Consider the following 21,299-nt stretch of genomic DNA (forward strand, 5'->3'; position numbering starts at 1 on the left):
AAGAATGAGTTATGTGGTGGAAAATAGTAAGATGTCTTAGTCTATTGTTTGATTTTTTTTACTATAAATAGTAAACGGATTAAGCTTGTATGATAGTTTTGATGGGTAAGTTGTTTCACAATTTGAAATTCAATTTACATGTTCTTAGTTTAGTGTATAAATTTTAAGTTATAATTATATTTTGTATAATTATAATAATACTTTATAATTTTTTTTATGTTAATTATTCTTATTTATTAAATGTGTGATGCTTCCATAATAATAGTTTAAAACTATTAAAAATGGAATGTTACATAATAATTATACTAAGCTTTAAAATTTTATACAACTAATTTATAATATCAAATTTACACTCACTTATTTATTAATTTAATTATGTAAAATCGACCTTAAAATGGATGGTAACTTATACATTTTTTTTTATTATATCTGAAGTTGATTTGAAACTCGTAAAATATTACAAGTTACATTTTAAATTCATTATTAGCCTGAGATAATTTTTCGCCAACAATTTAAGAAAAAGGAAAAATATTTATGAACAAAACTAATTTGAATTTTTTTTTCATATAACTTTTGAAATATGATTTTTAATCTGTGTATAAATTAATTTTAGTCTAGGGATAAATTTAGTTTATCTTATTCGGTTCCTTAATTATTTTTTAAACGAATTTGTCATGAGCAAACAAATCGAAATAAATTTATTTTACCGGAATTCAAATTTTTTTGAGGGAAATTTGAATTTAAAGTTTTAAAATGACGCCTGATTTAAAATTTGTTGAGAGAGCTTTGCCAGTTGATTAGTTTCATCATTTTGAAACTACATTAGTTGTATATAATTTTATATGAGACTATAAATAATTTTTTTAGGAAAACTAATATTATTCGTGTAAAATAAAATGATAATTATTCTAATTAATACAGTTACATTTTCAAAACTTTTAGCCGGAATTATGTGAACCACTCTAGCGTTTGGATTTTAACTAGGATGGACGTAAACAATACTGTTTATGAACAGTAAGCGTAAAAAGAAGTGTCATTAATTGTAAAAGAATCGTCCAATTAATGAGAAGCAGCTTGATTTGACGATATAGAATCTGAAAAACCATACTTAAAACGGCTCATTAGCCATAAAGAATTATGTCTGAATTGAATGCATTACGGATAAATCAGAAATGAAAGTGGCAAGTAGTGGGAGGAAACGATGCTTCCGTTCCGTTAGCCGTTCCACGTCAAAATAAATAAATAAATAAAAGCAACACCCACAAACGCACCCTATTAATCACGCCATCTACCAACTGCCACGCGACACAGTTGGCGCCAAACACACAACACACGAAACCTACAAATGGAACAAACTACTTCCACACACACACACACAAAAAAAAACTACCTACGAGCTGGCATGTACTGTCACAGACACTACAAACTTAATCCAAGATTATGTTCTTTAAACATAAAACTCACACTTCAATTTGTAACTGTATGCAATTAAAAAGATATTAAAAACCAAAACTGGTTTATGTAATTTTCACATTTAAAAAGCAAAAAGCAGAGGAAGCAGTGAAATAAAAAAGGCAATGAATGGCGTAAATGCGGTAGCTAAGTGGGAGTCATTGCAAATGCTAATGGTGGGGTCTACCTTTTCTCTCTCCTTCTTATGGGTCTCACCAGACAGCTTTTACTGATCCTGCCATCCACAGTCCCCACTCACTTTGAACCCTCGTTCATTCATTCATGGCTTTCACTCTTCTTTTTCTTCCATCCTTTCTTCCCTTCACACTTCACTTTATCATGACCCCTTTTCGATCCTTCTAGTTCTTCCTCCTCCTTGTCTTCTTCTTCTTCTTCTTCTTCTTCTTCCTCTTCTGTCTCCAATGCCACAATCACTCACCTTTTTGTTCTCTCCTTGAATGCTTCTTTCGATTTCTGCACCATGCCCCACTTCTTCCCCTGCCTCCTCACCGTCTTTCTCTTCCTGCTGCCTCTCCGTAAGTCCTTATTCTCACTTTTCTTTAACTTTTCTTTGATCTGTCTTACTATTACTCATGTGGGTGTGTGTGGTGTGTTACGTGGTCCGATACATGTTTTGGGGACCAGTATTTCAGCTAAATTAACCTTCAGCATTGCTGTTCTGTTTAAAGTGCATTGGTTGTTGATAAATTTTCCGTTTTTTCGAGTTCAATTAACTCTCTCCATTTGCATTGTTCTCTGTATTTCCGTTTTCTATTTCTAACTTCATTGTTCGATACGGGGAGAACTGAGAAGGGGTAGTGACAGCAGTAGGAAGAGTTAGGGTTTTGGTCTTGTTTCATTTTTACTTGGCCTTTCAGGACTAATATTCTGTGCAAGGGATAAAAGAGAAAAACTTGGTTCATGAATTTTGGTTTCAACTTAGCTGCTATCATGGCCAAATTGATTATGTAATTGTTGTTCCTTATAAAAATGGTGTTTCTGTTTTTTTTACAAGTTATTGGTCTTCGATAAAATTAACAACAGAGCTTGTGTCATTTAGCCTGTACATTATAGAGTTCATTTCCCACAATTAGGCTACATGTTTTTTTTTTTTTAAATTACTCTTTTACTGAACACATTTTACCTTTTAGTACTTATTTTTGAAAATATTTCTTTCATCTTATACATCCTACTTTTAAAATCCCAAAGAGTTTAGAGGAGAAGGACTAAAAGAGATTAAAAGTGGTAAGCATTTGGAGTATAAAAAATTAAAATGATATAAGTAAGAATTGAAATGGATAACTATAGGGACCAAAAGGTAAAATTTATGTAACTATAAGGACCAAATAAATAATTAAGCCTTAATTTTTTATGATCCTTGATTTTGGAGAGTCAGGGTTGCAATGCTAGACCACCACCCCTTCCCCATACAATTTTAGAGTGCTGGAAATCACGATCTGAATTGAAGTTTAGCTCTATCATTCATTCTCATCATTATCCGCTGCTTCAGTTCAATTTTGGCCGTGATGATGTCAGATATATATTTAGAAGTGTCAATTTCAATTATATTCAAAGATTGTCCGTTTTACTAACTGTATCATTCGTTGATGAATACTATTTCATTTATTGCTTTTGAACAAAATTGGACTGGGTTGAAATTGTAATGTATCAGATAGTTGAATTGAAACAAAAATAAAATTGGTAAATGGGAGCTTTTATTGGTGAGAATTAATAAGGTTGAGTTGAAGATGCTTTTCCATGATTCAGCACCTCTTAAGAATAAGACATGTTCTCACTTCCTCATGCCCGAACTGTAGTTGCTATTAATTGTAAGTATTTAACACAACATGATGTTTCCAACTTTTTGTATGCACTTCCTTGCTTTGTAACTCACTCTAAGGGAGTGAGCAAGAGGAAAGATACGTGAACAAAAACTAAATTCTCTTGTGTTTTTGGTCTAGGCGCACTTGAATCCCATAACAGTAGATTCAATCATCTTCAAGGTCCTGCACGACTGGTTGACCATGTGGGTTCTATGTTCCCTAAACTCTCACCTCTTGGTTCTCCACAGCCTTTTCTTCCTCTTGCACCTTCACCACTCTCGCCATTCACCAACACCTCTATACCAAAGTTATCAGGTTCCTTTCGAGATGATTTTTGTGGTCATTTTGGATTTTCAAATGCTTGAATGTTCTCTTTTCCTCTCTCTTACAGTGTTTATAAATGTATCTTGGATCGCAGGACTCTGCACTTTGAACTTTAGCACTGCTGAAAGTTTGATCAGTGTAACAGCAATTGATTGCTGGGAATTTTTTGCCCCATTTCTGGCTAACGTAATATGTTGTCCCCAATTGGAAGCAACTCTCACAATTCTCATTGGTCAATCCAGTAAATATACCAATCTACTCGCCTTAAATGGGACCAATGCAAAACATTGCCTTGCAGATGTGGAACAGATTTTGATGGGCCAGGGTGCTGCTACTAATCTGAAGCAGATATGTTCAATTCATTCTTCAAATCTTACTGAGGCATCTTGTCCAGTAAAAAATGTGAATGATTTTTATGAAATGGTGGATACTACCAAGCTCCTTACCGCCTGTGACAAAATTGATCCTGTGAAAGAATGCTGCTATCAAGTCTGTCAGAATGCAATATTAGAAGCGGCTACAACCATTGCATCAAAAGGTTCCGATATTTTGGCCATCGATTCATCACATGTTCAAACCAAGCACCCACTAAGGATCAGTGATTGTAGAAATATTGTCCTCCGGTGGGTAGCTAGTAAGCTTGAACCTGTTCATGCAAAGAAAGTTCTTAGGGGGCTGTCTAATTGCAATGTTAATAAAGGTCAGTGTGTGCTAAATGCTATATTATTCCTTCTTGTCAAAGTTTGAGGACATTGTGAGTTAGGTATTTTTTTCCTTCGTGATTTTATTTTCTCTGTCTTTGCTTAGATAAGAAGTCTTTTCAAATTTGGGATCGTCATTGCATGATGACTCTAGTTGGTTATAATGTATTCCATTGAGTACCTTTTAATCACTTGATGATAATTCCTGATGTCAATCCTTCTGTCCCTTTAATATTGCCTCTCTTTTACAAATATTTTCTCTTCCTCTTCTGCATCAGCTTGTCCCCTGGTTTTCCCTGACACAATGCAAGTTGCCAGAGGTTGTGGGGATTGGATAAGTAACAAAACGGCCTGTTGTAATGCTATGGAAAGTTATGTGTCTCACTTGCAAAAGCAGAGCTTCATCACGAACTTGCAAGCTTTGGATTGTGCTGAAACTTTGGCAATGAAGTTAAAAAGATCAAATATTAGTGCTGATATTTATGGTCTTTGTCACATCAGCCTTAAAGACTTTTCCCTACAAGGTTGGTTTCTTTTCTCTGTTCTTGTTAGTATAATGAGCTCACACTTAATACCTATAATATTTTATACCTGATGCTAACAATTCTTCTCTCTCCCTTGTTCAACTTGGTGTGGAAATCAACAATGTGGATTCTTCAGTTGTAAATCAAGGTAATTCTGCAATGTACACTATGTCAATATAAATTTACGTGTCACTTATGGGGAAGGAATGGGAAGGGGGTTCACTTAAGAAAAACTAATGTTTTGTTGAGACACTACTTGACCATTGTATTCCTTCTTGTATTAATGTTTTACTGAGAGGTGACTTGCTACACTGTCTACCCTAAACAGAGGCTGGATGTCTATTACCTAGTTTGCCTTCGGATGCTACATTTGATAGGATTTCTGGGATCAGCTTCCTTTGTGATCTAAATGATAATATTCCAGCTCCCTGGCCTTCTACATCTCAGCTGACTTCTTCATCATGCAATAAATGTATGTACATAGTGTTGAAAGTTTATAATATAATTGAGTGGCAAACTGGTCCTTTTTAATTCTTTATTTTGGATTCTTTTTGGCTTCAAAATTTCCATTTTATTAATTTTGATTCAAAATGTTATATTTATTTTCTGCACTGCTGATAATCGTACAATGTTGGAACTGCAGCTGTCAACATCCCTGCTCTTCCTGCAGCAGCATCAAGTCAAAGTTGTAAGAGAACCTTTTCAAGTTGTTATGTTTGTTCAGTAGTAATATGTAATCTATGAAGTTTCAAAATACAATATAAATGCTACATGTAGTTTCAAAATTAATTGTCAATCCTGTAATGCATGTGTTCAAATTTTAGAGAGGCAGCTAAATTTGCTTGAGCTATAATAACAAAGTTTCTAAATGTACATAGATGATATAAAACACGAACAGGTTTGTTTCATTTTGCATTGGATTGGCTTTCAAATCTGAAACCCATAAACAATTCAACTTAACAATTTAATTTTACAGTTTCTTAAATGTCTTCATAGTTTTGTTTTTTTATTAGTTTTAGTTTGGATTGGTTGGTTTGGTGTTATGAACTGACTCTGTATTTTATTTTCAGCAGGCCTATACAGCCATGAGATTATGTTCTTCGTGCTTGCCGCATTATTGTTTCTCCTTATGGCAATCATGTAATTTTGAGGGTTTCCTTGTTAAGTGAAGCTTTCCTAGTTCTTCAACAAAGATAGTTTTACACGGGTTTAATGTCAGGTTAGTTAGTTGTAGCCTGTTCTATGAGAAAGAGAAATCTCAGCTAGAGGTAATGTCCAATCTGTTTCGGATCTTCTTGATTCATGATTCTTCTTGCGTGCTTGTGTAATAAATTTTTTGTATATAGAAATTTTAGAAAGCATAGGTTATACAGAAACTTGATGAGATTTATATGCATTTGAAGTATCATAGGAATTTCCAGTTCTATATCTCTTGGAGAAGTGTTCTTTTATGTTGAATATAGATTCTTCTACAATCGTCCTATGTAATTTTTCTCTCCTTCTAAAACCAAGCTTTAAGGTCCTGCTCAAACTCAATCTCATAGTTAAGCATGAAAGCTCTAAAGCTATAAAACCAAACCAATTATGTTCATGACATCATTTGACTCTCGAATTCATGATATAGTCTACATTGAACTGATTAAACAGAACATCATTTACACATATCACTATTCTTCCAGGAATGTTTTGTGCTGTACCACTCTGGCCCAAATAAGGATAGTAATCACGTTTAGTAAATTTAATGATTTATTTTATAATTATTTATTTTATTTTTATATTAATTTTTCTAAATGTGTTTGCTAGGAATTAAAAGTAATTAATATAATTAAATATCTTTTTTCTGTATATTTGTGTAAAGAGGGAATGAACTCTGTTAACTCTTTGACGAGAATAGAAGATTGTTAACCACACATTAAAAATATATTTATGCATGATTGTTTTAACTAGTTATCTAACTAGTTAACCTAATTTTATAGATCTTGTAATTTTAATTACATATTAATACTTAAAACATTTTCAATGAATTTCTAATTTAAAATAAATTTTTTTAAGCAAGATTGCTCCTATACTGAATTTTATGAAGTAACAAGTATAGAAGATTATCCTAACCTCTCTAAGCATCAAATAGTTAGGCAGAAACATAAGATGGTGAGTTGCAATAATATTAGGAAGTAAAAATGTAATTCATTAGACAAAATCTAGTGACAACAAATATATTTTCATTATGATATTCCTAAAAAAATTAGCAATGACTTAAATTAATTTAGTTCTATTAATGTATATTTTATAATGAAAATTATTAATAAGTTTGGGTGGTGGAGAGTATACCCTAATATTTGAGTTTTGTAAAAAAAAATATGATATCCAAGATGGATAACATTCAATGTGACAAGTTTTTCATATTCCAATTACAAGAAAAAAATTACAAAAGTAAGAGACAAGGGTGAATATATGATACTCATTAACCATCTTTCAATTGATGCATATAAAATGTATAACCTTACTTTGCCTTTGAACAAGTGAACTAATCTTCTCAAACCAACTACTTCATTTTTCATCTTCAAAATGAAGTATAAAAATAATTAACACTAGGTGAAGTTGTTTAATAAATATAAGTTGTACTCCTAAAATTCGAGACATGAGATTTTCCACACGTGTAATACATCTATTAATCTCATTAAAAAATGTAAACTAAAAGAATTTTTATATATGTTGCTTATTATTATTGTTGATTCCGCAAATTCTATAAGTTATATCTATCTTAAATAATTATATCACATTTTTTGTATTGTAATTGATTTAGTCTTCTATAGATTAAAGGACCAAACTTAGACACGTCAACCTTATGCTTATAATTATTGTTCCTACACATCAATGTTATCTTGAAACAATCTATTATATGAGAGTGGAAATTTAAGCACCAACTCCTTTTCAAGTTAAACAACTTTAAACAATTACTGTACATATATGGAAATATAGTTTTCCTACTATTCGTTTTAATCATAATGATACAAATTCTTTCCAAAGTTAAGTTTCTCCTTTTTACAAAAGTTTTATCAATTCTTCTCTAGAATTTTCGATCAGTCCATCAAGTTAGTAGGTAGCTAACTTTAACTTTGTCCCACGAATTTACATAATTTTATAAAACATATTTTTACAAATGTATGTTATTATAACTCTCTCAAACAATTGAACAACTGTTACAAATGTCTAAGCATACCAAATTTCAAATTTCATTGCCTTCACTAATTCAAACAAATCATATGTAATACCAATCAAGAAACATTTTCAATTTCATTATATAGTTCAAGCAAACCTAATCAAAATCTTAATTTTAATTTCACACATCATACTCAATCACACAAACAAAACACCATAAATATATAATTAGCAATTACAAGATATCAATCACATAAAAATTGTGTAATTAATTTTCCTTACCTAAAAGATAGATATAATTGCCCTAAGAAATCCCAAATCTCTTCAAGCTTACAGGATGTCCTATCTATATATAGGAATAACACAAAATCGATCAAGACACATCACTAGAACTATTAATCAGTAAAAACTCGTATATAAGACTCAAACACTACACTCGAACCAAGATGATTCGTATACACATGAAGAACTTACGGACCAAGAAAAGTGACAAAAAATCAACTTACTTTATTAGAGAATTTGAACAATCAGAAATGGAGAACTTGTCGCAATGATAATTCAAACGTTATCTGATAATTTTTTGGCAAGTATACCAAATCATTTTAAGTAATACAGTGAATAAGTAAAAGTATCGTCTCCCAAGGGACTTGTGCAACACATGACAATTCTTCCTTTTATAACTCAATTAGACATCAAAATGTACAAAACAACACATGAATCATATGAATGTAAAACTCTGTTCAATATTTTATTACTTCATTCAAACATTCACATCAAAGCATACTAGTCCTAATCGTTCCAAGCAACTAGTTCTAAATTAATATATTAAAACGATCATCCCTTAGTTAATAGTCAATTTAACATACAATTTGCATTAAGTCCGATGTTGAGAATGATCAAGTTATTGAGTCTATCCCTAGATCCCAATCACTTAAGTGCTCTATCTACGTTCATGTTCAAAGTTACTTTCCAGTAATCAAAGACATTCAAATAACATTATATTTTCATACAATAATAATAAATTCAAGAAAGAGCATATGAACGAACAACGATATATTGAGCATGAAAATTACATTACACTGAGTTCATTACATCCAATCCCAACGAAAGAGAAATTTAACTACTCCTAGTCATCTAAAACGTACACATTTGAAGCAATCCCTTGCAACAATGGTGTCTTGATGCCTTGAAGTAGTCTTCAGAAGTTCCTGAGATGTTTTCATTTCTTTCTTTTGTCTGGAACTTCTGTCAGAAGAACGTTTCTGTCTTTCTGTCGCGTCTTTTAAAGCCACTTAACTTCATTAATTCGCTCAGCGCACATGTACTGGTGCGCTATGCGAATTTTCTTAACGGCTACACTTTAACTAATATTATTCGCTCAGCGCATAGGTACTATTGCGCTATGCGAATTTCTGGTAGTGCGAGTTTTGGCTTTCGCTTTGCGAAAATTGGCTTTACATAACAATCTACTAACTATTACAACTTTTCAATGAGTAACAGCATGAATAATTACAAGATTGAGTTCATTTATAAGTATAAAAACAGCTCTTTTTCACACTTATCATTATCTGATGAATAAATATGAGAAAACCTATAAAGAAAAAAAGAATTCTAAAAAAGATTTTAAAAAGAAGGTGTATTTTTAAATAATGAAACTTGTTTATAAAAACTCTTTTTATATTTAAAAAAATTAATATTAAAATAATCTAATTCTATAATTTTAAACCTATTATCAATTCTAAAACATAATTTTTTAAGACTTTTTTTATTAATTATATAAAATTATTGTATAGATATGTATTATAGATTAGCCTATAGTATATATTAATTTGAAATGTTTGGACAGTGCGCATATCTCATACGTAAGTGTAAAAATTCTGTAATTTGAAATAAGCAGATGAGGTATTGATATGATTTACTGAAAATGCATTTATTTTGGCTAAATTATTATGAGTAAAGAAGTGTCCTATTTAGTACCTCTGGTGAGGGAGAGATGAACGTGTATGTAATAATGAAGTAGGTCATTGTGTACACAAACCCTTTGGCATGATATATACATTGAAATTGGCTTTGCCTTCAGCCTTATAATTTTGTCACCAACTCCATGTCCTACTCAAGATACTAAGTGACTCTTCAACTTTCTTCTTTCTCAACTTTCAGAGTCTCATATCTAGGATAAAGGCAATTTTCTAAAAGAGAGGCACAGTAACATTAAATATATATAATTAAATTATTTGTATTTTAAAGTTAAAACCATCACAAATAACTATATATATGTATGTATATCCATATTTAGTTTAGTTACTAGGTAGATTAACAAGTTATTAATAAATTTTTAAATAGATATCCTTTAATCATGTATAGTGTTAGTAAGTTTTAAGATAATTATATAAAAAATAATAAAAGTGTCATACATATTAAGTTAAGTTAAAATAATTTTATGAAATATATTGCATATTTATATTTATTTAGTTTTGCATGGTGTAGGCGTCTATCAGGATTTTGTTTCTAATAGAGCAATGGTCCGTGCATTATTGCTAAATTTGCCACTACTACTTTACAGCTAGTTTTATTACTTTGTTATTTAATAATTTAGTTTATATTCAAATAATTTAATTTAATATTTTATCATTAAATAATCATAATAATTAACATGAATAGTCCTCTATATTGTAACGAATAATCATAATAATTATGTCGGAATTCTAAAAGTGACTTCATAATATGTTTGAATATATATTTTTTATTTTTTATTTTTAATAAAGTTGTACTCTATATACTCAATTTCACTTTTTTTCAAATTTTATATTAAAATGTTATCTTTGAATTTCAGATGAACAAGTTTTTTTTTTCAAATTTTAAAAGTTTATACACATTAACACACATAAACTTATTAACAGTAGTGAAGTTGCTTATTAAATATGTAAGCTGACTTCCATGGCCTGAGTAAGACAAAGTGAGATTTTCAACACTCCATACCCACCTTCCCAAAAGATGCAACATATGTAATAAATATCTCTTAATCTAATTAGATCTAATTAAAAATGTAATATAAAAGGATTTTTATGTTGATCACAGGTCGAGTCGATAGTGTCTACTTGCAATATTATCGACAAAATGAAAACTCAACCTTTAATTCATCCGCTACATATATGCCTATCTGTTTAAAAAAAATTCACGAATATTTAAAACTTACGGATATCCACGAATATTAAAAATTGTATATTTTATATAATTTTTAAAACAAAATTTAAATAAAATTACAAAAAAAATATAAAATTTAATTTTAATTAAATTTAATCTAATAAAATATAAATTAATTTTATTTTAAATAAAATTTAACTAAATAAAATATAAATTATAAATTTTTATTTTTTATAAATAAATCGAGTAGTCTAATACTCACATTCAACCCGTTTAAAAAGGTGAATATTAAAATATTGCAATATGAGGGCACATATAGACATATTTTATATCGAAAATGAGAATTTAAGCACCAACATTTTTGAAGTTAAACAATTAAAACAATTCTCTATTTTTTCTTTTCTTTTTTTCCTTTTCTAAACTAACAATATGATAAAACATACCTAAATCCTCCATTACCAACCAGATTTCGGAACCTAAAAAGAAAATGAAAACAATAACAACGACAACCATCTCACAGAAAAAGAAGAAGAAAAAATTAACACTCTGTTATCTAAATGAAAACAAAATACTAAATACTATTTTTTTAAAAGTTAAAACACACATCCTCATAAATATATAATAAATTTTGTATATCGTAGTCTCCTTTGAAAAGAAGTAGTTGTTAGAAAGGTTCTCCTAACAATAGTAACTTCACCTAGCTAAACTAAAAGACAAATATAGTGATTAAATAATAATTGGGTTTAATACATAAAATAGACTTTTTGATTTGTAAAACTAACAGTTTTGTAAATGTTTTCCTAAGCCTTTCATTATTAGCTCACATCATATAAATTTGCACGTGCATCTCATGCGAGTTTTTACGTCATAGTTTTCAACAGTAATGGTACCTATTAATATTAATATGTAATTATACTTATAATATATTTAAGGTACTGTTACTTGAAATTGTTGTTTTTGTCTATTATACTCTATTGTTACTATACTATAATATGATACATCCCCTCTCCCACACATTTGACATCAAAATTAATAAATGAGAACAGAGTTCTATGTTTACACGCATGTGATTGATGGACAATAATTTAACGTGTAAATAATTGAAATAGAAATATCTTAATATATATTTTTTGTTTAGGTAATGAATTCAAAATCCAACTAATATTTTTTATAAATTCTTTTTTGAATCCCTCTCAATCGAAATACCAGATAGCAACAGATAACAAATAATTTAATATATTATACGATCATTTCTAAGATTTTTTCAAATTGTATTTAATATTTTTTTTTCTATCTCGATGCTAAATAGTTTAATTATATAAAAAAATATTATATAAACTTGTATTATAGATTACTCTGTTATATCTTCATTAATTTTGAAATGATTGCACAGTGCGCATATCTCATAATTGTTGTAAATTTAAAAAATAAAATGTGTAAATTGAAATAAGCAGATGAAGTATTGATATAATTTACTGAAAATGCACTTATTTTGGTTAAGTTATTATAATTATGAGTAAAGAAGTGTTCTATTTTACGTCCTTTTGGGTTTAAGAGAAATTAAATAATTTTTATATTTATTTGAAATAATTTTTTTTCTTTTTGTTAAGTATAAAAATTTATTTTTTTACCATCATTTTAATTTGATGATATATATCGAAATGAATATAAGTGTGCCAACTTATTCTAAAAATATAAAAGTTTAGTCTTTTATAATTATTTTACTTTTACATAGAAAAGTAATGGTAAAATCACGTATATTTACATTTATAAAAATAAAATTATTAAAAAAAATTGTTTTAACAGAAAAAATAAAAGATAATTATATTAAATATTAAATGTAAAAGTAAATGTATGTCTGGGCTAATAATGAAATTGGTACTCGTGTAGACAAACCCTTAGGAAAGAGACATCGATTATTAGTATTCAAATTGGTTTTGTCTTCGGCCTTGAAATCTTGTCGCCAACTCCATGTCCTACTCAATATGCTAAGTGAGGTTAAAGGATTAATAAGTGACTTTTTTAACTTTTTTTTTCTTTCTATATTAATAAGGACAAAGACCAGAGACACAATCCAAACAAATAATATAATTAAATAATTTTACAATGACATTCACAATGACATTTTTTTATCTCAATAAGGTGTAATACTTTGTTATCCCAATCATATATATGCATGCCCAGAAGAAAGAGGAGGTCTTTTAAAACCTAGTAGCAGAGAGCAACTGAGAGAAAGAAGGCAAGGCTGGAAGAGGGAAAAGTGGAGGAAGGGCGAGGCTGAGAAGAGGAGGAGCTGTTTCTTTCGGCGCCGCAAAAAGACTCCTTGCAGGTAAAGTTTCATTGCTTTGGCTCTTTACAGCGAACATTCTCATCTCTGCTGTGTTTTGCTCTACTCTGGTTCTTTGATTTGCCTGGTTATATTATATGATGTTAATAACCCCAAATGAGATAAACCTAAAACAATCATAGAGAGTTGCACATGTGACTCCCAGCTCTGTGACTGAGGGTAAACCGAGTGCGCCCTTGATTGAGACACCGGCCGGTGGTCCCCACTTCATCTTCAACGGTGAAGGTGACAGTGCCTACAAGATGACAATGACTCTGCTTAAGTTCTTATGGTCTGAGTCATACTGGATTGGTTAGGAGAATGAATGAAGTGGTGGCACTATGGGGTGTTGAAGATGCGAAGGACCAGATCATGAAGGTCTTGGAGGAGCACGAGGAGCACGAGGAGCACGAGGAGCACGAGGGTAGAGTAGGGCATAGAGGGAGGAAGCCCTCCTGAGTAGTAGTGTGTCAGTGGATAATGCTACCAACATACAACGAAGCCCTTAATGCAGTCCTAAATCAGAAGTCTACAGCTAAGGAACCAAACATTTTGGTTGGCTGGTTGGACCTTTTTGTTTGTGTCTTCATTTCAGTGTACCCTTCTTCCAATTTGCAAAGATTCCATTCAAACAAACATGCATCGGGTTGTTAGCAGCTTCAATGCGTTGCTTTGAACGAGCTCGCAGCACAGTGCAAAGGTAGGACGTGAAATTGCACTCAAATTCAATGACCCTGTGCAATTGTTTGATGGAGAATTGAAGACCCCACTAAAAGTTTCTGTGCAACACTACACGTTTTCTAAATTAAAAAGAAATTGAAACTGATTATCACTTCACAAACCTTTAATTAAACACATTCACGATTTATAATTCAAAAAATCTAAATCAAAAGTCAGCTACTTCTTTCAAATTCAATGTTAGAAATCGTCTTAAGAAAACACGACTTGAAAAAAACTCTAATTTTATGATAGTGCCCGTTTTGATATTTTATGTTGAAAAGTATACTATTTTTCTAAAAAAAACCTCTTTGAACAAATTCAATCTTAAAGCACAATTGCATGGTGGCTCGTGATTTTCTTCCTTTCGCTTGTTTTTAAGGAGTGCTGGTTGTAAAACACGATTTACATCTCTCATGTATTCTTAATTTATCTTACTTCCAATCATTGTAAGACGTCAAACATCCGTATTGATAATATGGATGAGTGGGCTCCACGTTATTTTAATTGCCTTTAAAATGTGTTTGTCCATCTGGTCCCCTTCTACGAGAGTGGGTCCCGCTTTCATGGTCTGGCGTGATGCATTTAGAGTATCCAATCACATGACAGTTTTGCAAATAAAAAAGTGTAGGGCACGGTGCCCAGACTTTATATATTAATTGGGTAGTCTTGTAATGATGCATAGTGTGCAGGGATTGCATGGCAGAGTCACTCTTGTTCAATGCAAAACCAAATAAGAATAGCATGCGGCAATTTGTGATTCAATTCCGAAAGGGTTGATTGTATGGTCATATTGGACTTAATAGCTAGGCCTCATTTCGATAGCTAGTTATTTCTACATGGACTCCTTCTTTTAAAAATGACAAAATATGAAAAGTATTTTTTTAAATAGATAGCTAATTTATTTTAAAATTTGTAAAATTCTATAAATAACTTTATGCAATCTTTTAATCAGGTATACCGTTAGTAAGTTTTGAGATATTTATTAAAAAATTAATGAAAGTGCCATACATATTAAGTTAAAATAATCTTAGGAAATGTATTGCTTATTTATATTTATTTAGTTTTGCGTGGTATGGTTATCTATCAAGTTTTTTTCTCTGACAGAGTAATGGCCCGTCAACAACTACGTAAATTTGCACTTTACAGCTAGTTTTATTATTTTTTTTTATTTAATAGATCAGTTTACATTTTAATTAAACAATTTAATTTTATATTTTATTGCTATTCAAAGCTATTAAAAGGTTGGAAGTAAAACGGGAGTGGTGAAACATAAAACATGGAAACGGAAGAGGAACTACATCAACCCTTCTTGAGCTCAACCCACGATGACCGATCATCACACGCAACAGATTCCCGTCTGGAAGAAGTGCTATCAGACACCACCGTAGCCTTCTCCAAGCGGCTGCTCTCAGCCACATGGATCGAACTCAAGCTCCTATTTCCCCTTGCAGGACCTGCAATCATCGTTTATGTCATCAACAACCTCATGTCCTTCGTCACTCGAGCCTTCGCCGGCCACCTCGGAAACCTCGAACTCGCTGCGGCCAATCTTGGCAACAGTGGCATTCAGCTCTTCGCCTATGGACTAATGGTAAATTGTATATACGGATCACCATTACCAACTTTATATTCGTTACTCACAAGTACTAGTGATTATTTATTTGTTTTGTGTATGATAATCGGTTTAGCTGGGTATGGGAAGTGCTGTGGAGACTTTATGCGGACAAGCGTACGGAGCGAATAAGCATGAGATGTTGGGGGTATACATGCAGAGAGCAATCATTGTTTTAGTTGTAACTGGGATTCCCTTAACGGTGGCGTATATATTCTGCGAGCCCATTCTTCTCTTGCTGGGTGAACCCCCTGAGCTTGCTTCGGTTGCAAAGGTTTTTGTGTACGGTTTGATCCCGCAGATCTACGCTTACGCGGTGAACTTCCCCATACAGAAGTTTCTGCAGGCGCAGAGTGTGGTGGCGCCGAGCACTTACATCTCCGGGGCTACGTTGCTGCTCCATGTGCTGCTGAGTTGGGTGGTGGTGTACTGGTTGAAGATTGGGCTGATAGGGTCCTCGTTGACACTCAGCTTGTCTTGGTGGATCATAGTAGTGGCCCAGTTTGTGTACATAGTTCTTGCCCCCAGGTTTAAGCGGACGTGGACTGGGCTTAGCATTGAGGCCTTATCTGGGCTTTGGGCTTTTGTGAAGCTCTCGGCCGCCTCTGCTGTTATGCTGTGTTTGGAAACGTGGTATTTTCAGGTGCTCGTGCTGATTACCGGCTTGCTTGACAATCCTCAGCTTTCTCTTGATTCTATCTCTGTTTGGTAAGTAAATCCTGCTTTAATCACTTTCTATATCACCACTAATAGTCATAATAATTATGTCGGACTTCTGAAATCTCACTTCATAATGAAGTTGTATTTTATATAAACAATTTCACTTTTTCATATTAAACCTAAACTTTTTTTAAAGTTTATATATATATATATATATATATATATATATATATATATATATATATATATATATATATATATATATATATATATATATGTGTGTGTGTGTGTGTGTTTGTGTGGGGATCAAGATTCAATCGATTTTTAATTTAAAATTTTAAATGAAAAATACAATTTAATTTCACCAAGATCAAAACTGAAATTAGAACTCAGAGTGAAGATTGATTCTTAAAAAATTGAATTTGACTTATGTAATCTTAATTATGTTAATTGATCTCATAAATAGTTCTTCATTGTTGAAGAACAAAAATGCAGAACAAAGAAAAAGTAAAAACCAAAATAAGAGAAAAGAGGGAGAAAAGAGAAAAATAGAAAAACTAAAAGTATGCAATTTGGCAAAAGATGTTTATCATTATGTTATGTGGACTCTAAAAATTGACACAAATGTGATTAATCATTATTCAAATTAGGTCTATAAGTCAACTTACACAAATTTAAGGTTTAGTAAAGTTGTAATAAACTAAAAAATATCATCGAGAAAAATGTGAATAAATTTTCAAAGAAAAATGTGAAGTAAGCCAATTTGAGTAAGTAGCTTAAACAAGGGTGGACAAAGTGTACTTAACTACACTGTCCTGTAAAAATTAATAGTTAATTATAAAATAGTTTTTCTAAACTAAACTAAACTAAAAAACAGTTCATACAAATTGAACTAAACTAATTTTTAGTTCACTTATAGATAGTTTAGTAAATTGGTTCAACTTCCTTTCAAGATCAAATTGTTACACCAATATGAGAAATGCTTACAGTATAAAATGCTTTGAAAGGAACAATATTTATTTAGGTAGTTGCAGAGATAAATGAATCAAAGAGGATTAGAAATATATTCATCAATTTGATCTTTAACAATGTCAAGCCCTAAACTTAAAGTCAAATAAGACTGGTCAATAAAAAAATGATATAAAAAATAATGAAGTCAAATTAAAACACCTACACAAAAATAAATCACGCAATAAAAAAAGAAAAACTTAAATCTCAACAACATGTATTCTACAAAAACAATAATTGACAGATGCAAAACTTATTCCACTAAAATGGAAGAAGTAATAATTGACAATCTAAAATTTATTTAACAAATACTATTTATTCAGTTTAAACTCGTGTTTGTATATATAATTCACCACTTTTATTTTATTTTTAAAATCTATCCATTTTATTAAAATTGAATCAAAGTTAAATCCATTTTATAAATAGGGTAAGCAAAATCGGTACATTTTTAGTAGAGAATAGAAGAATGTTGATACAATGTGGAAAGTGAAAAAAAAAATGTATTTGGTAAGAAATAACCCTAACAGAGCATACAATGCTTACTGTACGCAGCATGTCAATAGCAGGGTTGATGCTGAACATAGGAATTGGATTCAATGCAGCTGTAAGGTGAGGATTTTATGGATTGATTTTGCAGCATGCATAGTATATATATGATAACGATGTGATTGTTGTATGTAACAGTGTGAGGGTGAGCAACGAGTTGGGGGCTGGGCATCCAAAATCTGCAGCATTCTCAGTGATTGTGGTGAATATGATATCATTCATTATTAGTGTGATAGAAGCAGTGCTAGTCCTTGCTCTGCGTAGGGTTTTAAGTTACGCTTTCACAGACGGTGAAACAGTAGCCAACGCTGTCTCAGACCTCTGTCCCTATTTGGCCGTTACTCTCATTCTCAACGGAATTCAACCCGTCCTATCCGGTACTCATTACAAATCTTTTAAATTAACTATTAAATATTTTTATAACCAATAGTAGGTCTATTAAGTGAAAATTAAATATTAATTTTTTATATGATAATATTTTGTAAGAAAAATAACTGTAAGAGTCTCTACTTTTTGTAGGAGTGGCTGTGGGGTGCGGATGGCAGGCCACTGTGGCTTATGTGAATGTGGGCTGTTATTATTTGATTGGAGTTCCTTTGGGTTGCATCTTGGGCTTCAACTTCGGCCTTGGCGTGCAGGTAACCATATTTATTGAGCTTTACAAATCAATTACTCTATTTTTACATCAATAAAATGTATTTTCATACAGCATTATTTATTTACTGTCGTATTTTTGTTAGAAATAATTTTAAAAAATACATTAAATATAATGGGTTTAATTATTGAGCGTAATTTTGCATATGATCATCTTGTTATAAATTATTATGAATAACAAAATTTCTGCTTTTCTAATGATTATTTTACACATATATAGTAGAAAATAATTGGTCTTGTAATTATGTTTTAACGTTATTTGTTATTTAATGATTCGTGTAGTAAAATAAATATTAACAGCCTATAAAAATTAAACTTGTAGTTTTCAAAATAATTTTAGAATTGGTGAGTTGATATATACCCAGGTATTTCCAGTAGCAATCCAAAACCTGGATCATGTTGATGAAATCAAAATATATGAAACAGTTGTTTTGATATGTAATAATTAATATACAGGGAATATGGTCGGGAATGATCGGCGGAACAATGTTGCAAACTCTCATTTTATTATGGATCACGCTTCGCACTGATTGGGATAAAGAGGTAATAATACTTTATCAATAACTAATCATCTTATACGTCATCATAATCAAGCATTATGATTCAATATTCAATTTTAACAATTAGGTATCTGTATTACAAATTATTCATTTCTCCATCGTAAACGAAACTAAATACACATTAACTGTTCTTCCACCTTTTTATTAGCCTTCATTTTGACACTTAATTTCACCAAGAGTATGTAGAAAAGAAAAACTATCTTGTTTCGATTGATCATATTCCATGTATATGATAAAATTATGAACATAGGTGAATACGACAAAGGAACGATTGGACAAGTGGGACAACAAGAAACAGGCTAAAGTTGAGAGTTGAAATGTTTCATCTTGTAAAAGGAAAAAAAAAAGTTGGTACTAAAAGTTGTACTCATAACTATTTTTTTTAGCATATTTAATAAGAGAAATTGTACTTACTTTTTGTTGTTATTGAATTCGTGAGCGTACATGTGATTGGATTAACGAGCGTGTGATTGGATTATGGAAATTTTTATATATGTTTTTTAATATTGAAATGTGATGAAATATTTATTTATAAGAGAATTTTTTATGCTCAAAATAATAAGAGAATAAGATTTTTATATATAGAAGGGTGAGTATGTATTTTAGTGTCATTTTTTTATGAATATGTATAAATATTTATAGAATATTGAGTTCCTATGAATAAAAAGTATATCTATTAAAAATAAGTTATTAAAATAAAATTATCAAAATTAATGAAATGCTTATTTTCTGTTTGAAGGTATTATAAAATTCGCGGTACATGTTAATACATACAGATATTTTATAAATTTTTAAAATTAAATTAAAAAAATATAAATCAAAATTAAAATTAAATTAAATTTATCTTGATAAAATATCAAATGAATTTTAGTTAAATTTAATTTCATAAAAAATAAATTTAATTTCAGATAGTATAATACTCTGCATATAAGAAATGTACGGATATATTAATTATCCATTCCATATTTTATTCACAATTTCCTTTTCTTTGTCATTTGAGCTTCGAACTCACTTCATTTCATGATTTAATCCATTTAAAAAATGTAGGCATAGTTGCTTTGTTGTATGATTTCTTTGACTTTTCTAACCCCTAACCTTCTCACGGGCCTTTCAATTCCTTCAAGCATTTTGTTCTTTCTTGTCTCCTCATCTCCTTCCTTATAAAGAATTCTTTAATCTAATAAATCATTGTTTTGACCTTTAATATGTTATCATCTCTTTCATCATCGACAATTCTTTAATTTAGTTGAACAAGTTCTTAAACTTATTACATAAACTTTCATTTGATAAATTAAGGGATTAATTACTGAACTAACACATATTTGGAATTTCTAAGTGTGTCGAAATAATTTAGAATGACTTTTATAAATTGATAATCTTAGGCAACATAAGAGTGAGATAAGTGAAACTCAATTCCAATAACTTACTGTATTCTTATATTTTTTTTTTGTTGAAATTTTATAATTGTTTTAGTTGGGATTTAATTTACAAACTTAATATTTAAATAAATAATATTTTTATTATATTTATTATAAATTTTTTTAAATGATTTTAACTAACACAGTAAACATTATAAATATCTGCTAAATTGCAGTGGATCAAATACCCGTAAGACATTTTTTGAAGAAACATTTCATTTTAAATGTTTTTTTTAACTGTAAAAAATAATCTGTAAGCTTTGAGAGTGTTAAATATGCTTAGAAATCACATTTTGCATTAATCAAAGGAGTCCTTTATTTTTTATGTTGACTTCTTGACTTCAAAAACTTTGTATAAATTCCAAAATGTATGTTGACATATACCTTCATGATTTGAATTTGTTGTAAATGGTTCTTTATATTATTTTTAATATGTTCCAAATTGTCAGTTGAACAGTTACCTTTTACGTTATTAATCTTTTTATATCTCTACTCATATTTTAAACATTTTTTTTCTTTGATCATGTAAAGTTTATTATTTTTGTTTTGTTATTATGGATTTTTATTTCCTTAAAAACCTTTTAACTTGGCACATTCTTAACAAAACTCATTAGTAACACGCATTAAAAAAAACTTATTGTAATAAAAAAGTTTATCAAACACTAAAC

General features: G+C 30.3%; 2 protein-coding genes across 4 annotated transcripts; both read left to right on the top strand.

The window, feature by feature from the left end:
• The first annotated feature begins 1,637 nt into the window (after window positions 1-1,637).
• On the top strand, window positions 1,638-6,252 carry LOC124832791 (putative GPI-anchored protein At1g61900). Of its 2 annotated transcripts, none has more exons than XM_088114815.1 (8): window positions 1,638-1,988; window positions 3,414-3,590; window positions 3,694-4,299; window positions 4,579-4,824; window positions 4,961-4,972; window positions 5,153-5,296; window positions 5,468-5,512; window positions 5,898-6,252. In XM_088114815.1, the coding sequence occupies exons 1-8, from the start codon at window positions 1,934-1,936 to the stop codon at window positions 5,966-5,968; spliced, it is 1,356 nt and encodes a 451-aa protein (XP_087970941.1). In that variant the 5' UTR covers window positions 1,638-1,933; the 3' UTR covers window positions 5,969-6,252. The 2 variants fall into 2 exon arrangements, with proteins under 2 accessions (XP_087970941.1, XP_047163043.1); XM_047307087.2 differs by having other exon boundaries at window positions 1,641-1,988; window positions 5,895-6,252.
• Window positions 6,253-13,296: 7,044 nt separating this feature from the next.
• Window positions 13,297-19,639, top strand: LOC124832778 (protein DETOXIFICATION 40-like). Of its 2 annotated transcripts, none has more exons than XM_047307067.2 (8): window positions 13,297-13,456; window positions 15,405-15,764; window positions 15,862-16,493; window positions 18,006-18,062; window positions 18,138-18,376; window positions 18,519-18,637; window positions 19,110-19,196; window positions 19,464-19,639. In XM_047307067.2, the coding sequence occupies exons 2-8, from the start codon at window positions 15,450-15,452 to the stop codon at window positions 19,527-19,529; spliced, it is 1,515 nt and encodes a 504-aa protein (XP_047163023.1). In that variant the 5' UTR covers window positions 13,297-13,456; window positions 15,405-15,449; the 3' UTR covers window positions 19,530-19,639. The 2 variants fall into 2 exon arrangements, with proteins under 2 accessions (XP_047163023.1, XP_047163030.1); XM_047307074.2 differs by having other exon boundaries at window positions 13,311-13,456; window positions 15,415-15,764.
• Window positions 19,640-21,299: the final 1,660 nt, after the last annotated feature.

Source organism: Vigna umbellata, chromosome 5, assembly GCF_029865625.1.
Source record: "Vigna umbellata cultivar VRB3 chromosome 5, Vumbellata_1.0, whole genome shotgun sequence".
NCBI lineage: Eukaryota > Viridiplantae > Streptophyta > Magnoliopsida > Fabales > Fabaceae > Vigna > Vigna umbellata.

Coding starts and splice junctions, on each gene's coding strand:
- LOC124832778 (XM_047307067.2), top strand. CDS start 15,450: ATGGAAACGGAAGAGGAACTACATCAACCCTTCTTGAGCTCAACCCAC. Junction 15,765..15,861: donor TCTTCGCCTATGGACTAATG/GTAAATTGTATA, acceptor TAATCGGTTTAG/CTGGGTATGGGAAGTGCTGT. Junction 19,197..19,463: donor GCACTGATTGGGATAAAGAG/GTAATAATACTT, acceptor TTATGAACATAG/GTGAATACGACAAAGGAACG.
- LOC124832791 (XM_047307087.2), top strand. CDS start 1,934: ATGCCCCACTTCTTCCCCTGCCTCCTCACCGTCTTTCTCTTCCTGCTG. Junction 5,297..5,467: donor TTCTTCATCATGCAATAAAT/GTATGTACATAG, acceptor TTGGAACTGCAG/CTGTCAACATCCCTGCTCTT. Junction 5,513..5,894: donor AGCAGCATCAAGTCAAAGTT/GTAAGAGAACCT, acceptor TTTTATTTTCAG/CAGGCCTATACAGCCATGAG.